This window comes from Gekko japonicus, unplaced genomic scaffold, assembly GCF_001447785.1.
Source record: "Gekko japonicus isolate JY-2015 unplaced genomic scaffold, Gekko_japonicus_V1.1 scaffold2152, whole genome shotgun sequence".
Classification (NCBI taxonomy): Eukaryota; Metazoa; Chordata; class Lepidosauria; order Squamata; family Gekkonidae; genus Gekko; species Gekko japonicus.
The window spans coordinates 109,490-119,571 of record NW_015164258.1 but is presented as its reverse complement, the minus strand read 5'-3'; the positions used below and the strand labels follow the sequence as shown (position 1 = coordinate 119,571).

The window sequence follows — 10,082 nt, the reverse complement described above, 5'->3', positions numbered from 1 at the left end:
CCCTGCCGCTCCTGGTAAGTTCACCCCCTCCATCCCCCACCAGCAGGTCCAAGGGACCTAGCACTCTACATTAGACAAACCTTGAAAGAAGCAAGAGGCAGAATCGGGGGCACTGCTTACCCCCCCCCAGTTGATAAAAGGCCCCCTCAAAAACTCTGAACTGCCAAGTGCAGCACACACTGCAAGGCTTGCTTCCTAAGGATGCCAGGCCTCCCATCATAGAGGGAGGCCCTTTGATGCCCACTGTGGCCCTGGGCACCAGCAGAAGGAACTGGAAGGGAGAGGTGTGATGTCCGGTGCACTTCTAAGTTAAACCAGAAGGGACACAGGATGCTCTAGCATTCCACAAAGAAATCTATGGCAGGGGTGGCCAAACCGCGGCTCGAGAACCACACGCGGCTCTTTCTCACATATTGTGCGGCTCTTCTATTTTGTGATTTTTATTTTTTATTTTAAAAAAATTCTATACTATTATGTAAATATTGTTGTCAAATATTATCAAACATAGGTTTCAACAAAACCGATATTTCAAAGTGCAGGTTTAGGGTATGTTCAAACATCCAAACAGCACTTTGTCAGTTTCACAATCACTAGTCCCACAGGACTCTAGTAATTTACCCCTATCGAATACAATCTTTTTCAAGGACAGTGATGTACATACAGGATATAAGGTGCAATAAAACACTTAGCAGCATGTTTTCTAGGGTCCCATCAGAACCCTTGCAGCAAACATAATAACTTATCTAGGAGAACATCTCTCTCAAGTTCTATCAGGCAGCCACTGAAGTCCCTCCCCTCCCCAAACCTCGGCCTCCTTGGGCTCCACTCCCAAAATCTCCAGGTATTTCCCAATCCAGAGCTAGCAATCCTACCCATTAGACTAGGGATGCCAGACTACCTGGTGGGAGTGGGGATCCCCCACTTTTAGGCCCCACCTTTCTGCCGCTGGCTAGCTGGCTGGCAGGGGTGAATTAAAGGTAAAGGTTAAGGTTTCCCTTGCTTGAAAGCCAGTCAAATCCGACTCTACGGGGCGGTGCTCATCTCCGTTTCCAAGCCGAAGAGCCAGCGCTGTCCGAAGACTTCTCCGTGGTCATGTGGCCAGCATGACTAAATGCCAAGGCGCACAGAACGCTGTTACCTTCCCACTGAAGCGGTACCTATTTATCTACTTGCAATTTCTTGCTTTTGAACTGCTAGGTTGGCAGGAGCGGGGGCCAGAGACGGCACTCGGCACTAGGGTATCGAACTGCAGAGCTACAGACCTTCTGGTCTGCAATTCAGCACTTTAACTGCTGAGCCACTGCGATAAATTGCCACACACACCCCCAACGGGGAAGACCACAGAAATGAAACACAATATGCCTACGTGACCCAGAAGTCACTTACGTAGGTTGGGGGTGATGCTCTGGTTTTTGGGCAAAACTCTGTGATAGAAGCTCATCTGCCCAAAAACCAGAGCATCACCCCCCCCCATGTCCCTGACATGCCTACATCACTCCTGGGTCACATAGACACATGTTTATTTTCACAATCCCTGCCGCTCCTGGTAAGTTCAACCCCTCCATCCCCCACCAGCAGGTCCAAGGGACCTAGCACTCTACATTAGACAAACCTTGAAAGAAGCAAGAGGCAGAATCGGGGGCACTGCTTCCCCCCCCCAGTTGATAAAAGGCCCCTCAAAAACTCTGAACTGCCAAGTGCAGCACACACTGCAAGGCTTGCCTCCTAAGGATGCCAGGCCTCCCATCATAGAGGGAGGCCTCACTGACAATTCCCTTTGATGCCCACTGGTGCCCTAACGGAAAAACCCATTTCCCCCCCGGATTTTTCCGGTTTTTTCCGGGCTTTCACATCTCTAGTTTGGTGTAATGGTTAGGAGTGCGGACTCTAATCTGGGAGAACCAGGCTGGATTCCCCACTCCTCCACATGCAGCTGCTGGGGTGACCTTGGGTCAGTCACAACAACAACAAATTTATCCACAGCAAAAGCCAGCACTCTAATACAGTAGTCAAGCTAAACTATGCCCTGAAGAACTTTGTGGAGAACCTGGGTGAGGCCTGCCGTCAATCTAGCCAGCCCCTTCCAGTTAGGTGTAGTGGTTAGGTGCGCGGACTGTAATCTGGGAGAACCGGGTTTGATTCCCCACTCCTCCACTTGCACCTGCTGGATGACCTTGGGCAAGCCGTAGCTCTGATACGAGCTGTTCTTGAAAAAAGAGCAGTTTCTGTCAAAAGCTCTCTCAGCCCCACCTACCTCACAGGGTGTCTGTTGTGGGGAGGGGAAGGGACAGGAGTTTGTAAGCCGCTCTGAGACACCTTTGGGTAGTGAAGGGCGGGGTATAAATCCAATCCTTCTTCTTCTATGTCACTCTTACATTAAGCAAGTTTGGCCAGCCCTGCTCTATGGCAAAACCATAGAGTTTTTGCAAAATGATACGTCTCCCTCCCTCCCCCCCCGGTGTCACTTTCGGTTTAAACCACCCGCCCCCTCAACTGCTTCCATGGGGTGCCGGCTGCGCCCTGGCAACCCTACGCCTCTAGAAGGGCAGACTGGGCAAGGGGGTTGTTATGAGGCCTCTTGGGAACTGCAGCCGAGACCGAAAACTTTTCACACACTCACTTCTCTGCAAAAGAAAGAATCCGCATGGTGTACTTACTGTGCAAGTAGTCTGCCAGATCACCCCCGTTGCAGTACTAGGAGGAGGGAGGGAGAGAGAAAAGCAAATTGGATCAGTTTTGTTTTACGTGAACAGCCAGATCATGCAAAGTGTTGTTTATGTGCTTAAATGCCATTTTTTTCAAAATCATCAACATGGCTCCAGGCCTAAGATAAACCTTGGGCTATTTCCTGTCTAAATTGTCAATCAGAGCAAACAATTGTTGCGAAAGGTACAGAAATCCTGATTCACTGGGAAGTAGATTTTTTTTTTAAAAAAAATGCTAATTATTTTAATATAAAACCCGAACTGCAAACATTATCAGAAGAGGCACTCCCCTCTCAGAATGCCTCTCCCAAGAGCCTGCATGCTGCCTTATATATGTGAGCCAACTACCAAATACACACAAAGTATTTTGGCATTATTATTTTGATGCTATACAAATGTACAACAACTTGGCACGCAGAACATAAGAAGAGCCCTGATGGATCAGACCAGTGCTCCATCAACCGGCTCCTCTGGACCGCCAACAACACGGCATAGAGTCCGAAGTCTTCCCCTGAGGTTGCCTCCTGGCTCTGGGATTCAGAGGATTAGTGCCTCTGAATGTAGAGGTTCCCCTCAATCTCCATGGCTAGTAGCCAGCCACTGATAGGTTCATGGAGGATAAGTCTATCTAATCTCCTTTGAAAGCTGTTCATTCCTGTGGCCATCACTACATCCTCTGGCAGCCAATGCTGCAGTTTAATCACGCCCTGTGTAAAGAATTGATTAGTAATTTCATTAATTGGCTAAAACTCATACAATTAAGATTCCCAGCTTCCAAAATCACAGAGGCCATATTCCAGTTCTACAAGACAACGGACCAAGCTGGCCACTGTATATTCTGTTCAAGCTCTTCTGCACAACAGACAGAAATTCTGCAACAGAACAGATGAACCTGGCTTAATATACAAATTCCTGGCCCATCTGGTTAGTACTGGCCAATCTGGCTGGCAGTGGCTGTTCAGGGTCACGGGCAGAGAAACTTCTGTGCCCACATCTGCCACCTGAAATCCTTTAAGCGGAAAGGCCAAAGACTGGCCAAGGGCCTTCTGCGTGCAAAGCCAGTGTTCTACCACCTGGGCTTCAGCCCCTCTCTGTTTTTCCTGGCACAGAGACCCATCAGCGTGAAAAAAACGGTTCCTGCTACTTAAATTCGGCTCGCTGCAGGGCAGCTGCTCGCAGTCACAAGAAGCCTGCCAGGAAAAACAGGTGCCAAAATCTTCTCTTAAAGTCAAACAGGCTCAGAGCAAAAAATTAAAGATTTGGATACAGCAAGGCTTGAATCCCTCAGCATAAAGCCAGAGTAACCGTCCAGTTTTGTTTTGCTTGGCAAGGTGGCCAACCTCCAGGTGGGGCCTGGAGATCTGGAATTACAACCAGTGTCTAGGCAGCAGAGACCAACTTGCCTGGAGGAAATGGCAGCTTCGGAGGGTAGGCGCTATGGCATTATACCCCACTGAGGTCCCTCTAGGCTTGCCAGCCTCCAGGTGGGGCCTGGAGATCTCCCGCTTTTACAGCTGATCTGCAGCTGACAGAGATCAGCTCCCCTGAAGAAAACGGCTGCTTTGAAGGGTGGACTCTATGGCCTTGGACCATGCTGAGGCCCCTCCCCTCCCCAAACCCCGCCCTCTCCTGGATCCACCCCCAAAGTCTCTAGATCTTTTCCAACCCAGACCTGGCAACCCTAGGTCCCTCTCATCCCAAAACTCCACCCCACCCCCAAACACTGCCCCCAAATCTCAGGGGAATCTCCCAGGCTGGTATTGGCAAGCCACCATGCGACTCAGCGCTTGCTAATCAGTTTGATAGTTTCCCAAGTAGTGTGGTTAGAAGAGAATGGACCCCGTGAAAGGGCTTACTTAGAATATCAGAAGCACTCACCTCCATAACCAAATAAACGGAGTTGGCCATTTCCTGAAAAGGGAGGGGGGGAAGAAAAGCCATTATTATGCAGTGAGTAACAAAACCTGAAGGCATAAATTGAAGGGGGGGAGAGAACCATCGTGATTCCCATTTTTATGTTAAACCTTCACCCACCCTGGCTCATAATCCTGCTTTTCAGGGGGGGAAGGTGGTTGTGGGGGGGACGACACAACTTTTCCTTTGCATGCCACACACGGATAATTGGGGAGGATTACATTTGTTAAGAGCGGAAGAGGAGAGCACCAATGGCGCCAAAGATTTAATGTGGAGTTTAGCAAACCGTTCCATTCTGCTGCACAGTTTTTCACTTCACAGAGACGAGTAGGTGTGCCCTTCCCATCCTTTCAGGCGTTGGCTTATTGCTAGCCCTCCCATCATGAAGCTACCAGAACGCACACACACCATTTCTGCAGTAGATTCTTCCTCACCAGGCACAAACCTGAAGTTTTCTCCTTCTTACCCCTGTGTTTTCGGAATCCCCAGTTTTAGCAAGTTCCAAAAATGCAGGGAAAGAAGGAGAAAACTTCGGGTTTGTTCCTGGTGAGGAAAAATCTACTCCGGAAAATTTTACATAATGTGCAGTTTTAAAACACGTCAATGCGAGGAATTTCACTCCTGTAGAAACAGTCACAGGTAAATTAATGAAGCCCTCCAAGATTCCAGAATTGCTGCTCTCACTAAAGTGACATGTGCATCAGAGAAGGGAAACGACAAATGAGTTGACTAATGAAATAATAGCGGTAATACCCCCCCCCCATAAGTCTAGAAAAATGGGAATCAAAACCTGGCAGTTCTGTTTCTATAAATATAAATCTATAGGGGTCAAATTAGGGTTGCCAAGTTCCACGTGGGTAAAGTAACGAATATACACTGCAAGAAACTTTTGTAAATTCATGTGTTCTGTTTATAACTATCATTCTATAAAGTGCATTGTGTATTCTTATAACATCCTAATTAGGTATATGTATTCAGTACATTCAGTATAACAATAACAGTTCATACAATATAACAACTACCAGTCAATTTTGCATCAGTATTTTAAAAGCCCGCTTCTCCTTGCATGAAGTCTTTCAAAAGGGGGGAAGCTTTCATTTATGTTGATGCCTATTGCCGGTCCTACAAAAGACACATTGTGCAGCTAAAATTCATGGATGGAGCACTGCTGTCATTCTCAAGGCTGCGGGTGAGGCCTGGAGATCTCCCAGAATTACAACCAGCCTCCAGACAACAGAGATCAGCTAAAATTCATGGACGGAGCACTACACAACTATAAATGAAAGCTTTCCCCCTTCTGGAAGACTTCATGCAAGTAGAAGCGGGCTTGTAATTCTGGAAACTCCCGTTGGGGTTTGACTTTTAAAATATTGATGCAAAATTGACTGGTAGTTGTTATATTGTATGAACTGAGTGTTATTGTTATACTGAATGTACTGAAAATATATACCTGATTAGGATGTTATAAGAATACACAATGCACTTTATAGAATGATAGTTACAAACAGAACACATTAATTTACAAAAGTTTCTAGCAGTGTATATTTATTCATTACTTGAAGCACCTGGAGCCTGGCGGAGCCTGGCATCCCTACCCCCAAAAGAAAATTCTCAGCATCCTGACCGAACTACAAGTCCCACGATCCTTTGTAGGGGGAACCGATGGCAATTAAATGAACAGTAAAGGCATACAATTTTGTCCTGTAAGTACAACTGAGTTTTAACGCTTGTGATTTCTCAGAATACGAGCACAGCATTTTGCATTGCAGGCTTTTACCCAGCTATAAAGCCTGCAAAGTCGGGCAACGCAAGATGCCAAAATAAGACTTTACTCCAGCGACAGTGAATTCATCCACTGGATGCACGAAACCAACAGCTTGCCCGCACATGCTCCAACGGTGCTCCTTCCCCCCCCAGTTCAGCGTTCAACCAGATTCCCAGCCAGAGGGTTTGCAGCTCTTAGAGCTGTAGCCGGCCCAAGAGGAATATGGGGGAAAGTCACTTTGGTTAAGCCAACGTGCAATTTTCCTGCAATATTTCAAGAGGGCTTTTGTAGGAAGGAAAACAGTCTTTTTGGCAACAGGAGTCTGTGACTCTCGTGACAAATTTAAAAAACACCATGCTAAGCCAACTCTTTGAACAGCATCACAAAACACAAAATAAAGGGGGGGGCGCTCAGAGAACATCCTCAATTTGCTTTAAAAAAACCAGGTAAAAGGGTGGGGGGAGGAAGGAAGGTGGCAGGTGGGGGAGAACAACAGTCCAGGGGTGTCAGGCAACTGGGTCCCCCAACATCTATAGCTAGAAGAAAATTAATAAACATACTATTTACGGCTGAAAAAATTGTTAGAGCCAAAAAATTGAAAGAAAAAAATCCCCCCACAATAGAGCAATGGATCCATAAAGTATGCGATTTATTTATGTTAGAGAATTTTTCAATTTATAATAATCAAACCAAACAGAATGTGAGATATATAGTCCTTTGAATATATTGTATCCTATCTTGGAAAAAAATATCGGTAAACAAATTTGATTGGGAAGCAATAAAAGAACCCAAATACCAGATCATGTTGTATAGTTTAGTTATACAATAGTTATGTTCAAAGTCAAGAGTTATAATGGCTTATTACAAAGATAATTTAGGGCATAATTTTATCCAGAATAGATGGTTTTTGCACCCCAATCATTTATAACCTGATTGTGGCTATTCTGTCTATAATATCAAGTTGTTGATTGCATTTCTTTTTATATTCTATCTGACTTCGGTATGTACTGTTGTATATGAAAAATTTAATAAAATTTATGTTTAAAAAAACTGCCCCCCCCCGGATCCCACGAGAGGCCCTTTTCATGTCTGCTCATGAGTAAGGGCCTCCTCAGTGGCATAGCAAGGGAAACAGAAAATGGGCTTGAGTACACCAGTTCCCCTGACCTGGATGGCTCAGGCCAGCTTGGTTTTATCAGATCTCGGAAGCTAAGCAGGGTCAGCCCTAGTTGGTTAGTACCTGGATGGGAAACCATCAAGAAGGTGTAGGGTGGCTATGCAGAGGCAGGCAAGGGCAAACCATCCCTGTTCATCTCTTCTCTCCTACACTGTTTGAAAAGCTCCCCCCCCCCCAATCCAAGGCAGAAGATTCAGCAACAGACTTAAAGCAAGGTATAAAGGGAGGGGGCCCGCAAAATCCGTGGGGGCCGGGACCCCAGGCCCCCACGCAGGCTACGGGCCTGCTTTAAAACAACCACTGGACACAACCACAGTGGCACACGTATTGATACAGGCTGTCACCTGCAAAGAGGAGGTCCCAACACAACTATGCCTCCATAAATGACCTTTGGGAAGTCCAACACATGCCCTGCTTCTACAGACCAGAAACGGGCAACACAGGAAACCAATCGACTACAGGGCAAACACAGAGCACTGTTTTGGCATCCAGAGGAGATAGCCATCAGCCAACTTGAGCCGGTACCTAAATAAATACCTTAAGCCCCATAGGAAAAGCAATTTGTATCATGGCCTGATGAAGGGTGAGGACACTCTCCAAGAATGTGTTACTCAGAAGTAACCTCACTGAATTCAATAGGACTTGCTCCCAAATAAGGATACATACAATTGCAGCCCAGGGCCAAATGCCACACAGGCTGCAGACACCGGGCAGCCATTAGGCCAGCTGATCCTGCTGGCCAGTTATTACAGCGGCATCCTTATAATTATGGCCGACGCATAAGTCCATGACTTATTTGGGGAGCCTGCAGCTTCACCGAGAGTACATAAAAGCACATTTCCCCATGCTCAGAAGAAGACTTTTTAAAAGCATAGCAGCAAGACAGGCCTGTTCGAAGAAAAACCACATTGCTTATTTTGAATACCTGAAGGCCGGGGGTCTCACCCACTGGCCTAACCCAACTAGGGTGGCTAACTCCAGGTTTGGAAATTGCTGGAGATTTGGGGTGGAGCCTGGGGAGGGCATGGTCTGGGGAGGGGAAGGACCTCAGCAGGGCATAATGCTACAGAGTCTAGCCTGGTGGGAAACTCTCCCAGGAGAGATCAGGGCCCTGTGGGATTTGGTACAATTCCTCAGGGCCTCCAGAACAGAGTTGCTCCACCGGGCCCATGGTTGGGGGCACCGACGGGCTCCTTGCTAGGGCTGCCAAGTGAGGGCGGGTAAATCCCCGCTTCGGAGGCCCGATTTCCGCTGCCGCGGAATCGGGCCCCGGGGGGAACTCCGGCCACTGAAGCGCAGCGTGACCCTGATCGTCGGAGGGAAAACTCTATGGTTATCCCTCCCACGATCGGGGCCACGCCTTCAATGTGAACAACGTCGCACGTCACTTCCGGTGACATGCTGGCGGCGCACGCGCACATCGAGGACCGGCTCCCGGAGCCCGGCGAGGCTCCCCTGCCGGTAAGAAGATTGGACATGGCAACCCTACTCCTTGCTGATAGGCTTTATCTAGTTTTGGCCTCCCCCCTCCTCCCTTCTCTCTCTCCCCCTGCTTCCCCCCTTCTCCCCTTCTATTAGATGCCGGTATACTGCCCCCCACTTGAGTTTTTACGCCACCTTGAATTCTATGGTAGATGTTTTATTTTATTTTATTTGTTAAATTTGTATCCCGCCCTCCCCGCCATGGCAGGCTCAAGACGGCTTACAGAATATATGTGTGTGTGTGTGTGTGTGTGTGTGTACAGGGGTCATTTCCTGTGGGAGCGCACAGGAGCAGAGCTCCAGCAGTAAGGAGCCCAGGGGGCGGGCACATGCAACAAGTCCCACTCCCTGCTCCCGGCAGCCCTCAGTTGGGCCACTAGGAGCAAGAAGCAACCAGGTAAGTTGCAGAGCCCCCCCGGCCCGCATTAAGCTACAAGCTCTCCCTCCTCTGCGAGGACAGATCTGCACGTTCCCCCCCATATCTAGCAATCCAAAACAGTCCAGTGGCACCTTTAAGACCAAGTTTTATTCAGGTACAAGCTCTCCCTCCTCTGTGAGGACAGATCTGCAAGTCCCCCCCCCCCAATAGCTAGCAATCCAAAACAGTCCAGTGGCACCTTTAAGACCAAGTTTTATTCAGGTACAAGCTCTCCCTCCTCTGTGAGGACAGATCTGCAAGTCCCCCCCCCCCAATAGCTAGCAATCCAAAACAGTCCAGTGGAGCCTGAGCGGTGGGTGTTGCCTTCTGACACACTTCCGGTGATGTCGGGGGGGTCTGGCATATGCAAATAAGTTATAAGTTATGCTAATGAGCTCCTGCACCTCTTTTTCTACAAAATGACCCCGTATATGTATACGCTAAAACACCGAAGTGTATTAAAACACAAAATACAGTTAAAATCACAGCGATTTTAGTGATCTTATGATTGTTTTTTGTAATGTTGGGAAGTTCCTATATTGTATGCTTTATAAACTACAGTCACCCACTCTGAGCCGGTTTCAGGGAGAGCGGGATATAAATTGAATTAAATAAATAAAT

At 47.6% G+C, this 10,082-nt stretch overlaps 1 protein-coding gene across 1 annotated transcript in view; it reads right to left on the bottom strand.

Moving 5' to 3' along the window:
* Positions 1-10,082, bottom strand: part of ULK1 (unc-51 like autophagy activating kinase 1) — a 156,122-nt gene that overhangs the window by 119,258 nt on the left and 26,782 nt on the right. Inside the window, 2 exon segments of the mRNA XM_015408703.1 lie at positions 2,658-2,694; positions 4,584-4,616. Coding sequence (XP_015264189.1) covers positions 2,658-2,694; positions 4,584-4,616 — 70 coding nt within the window.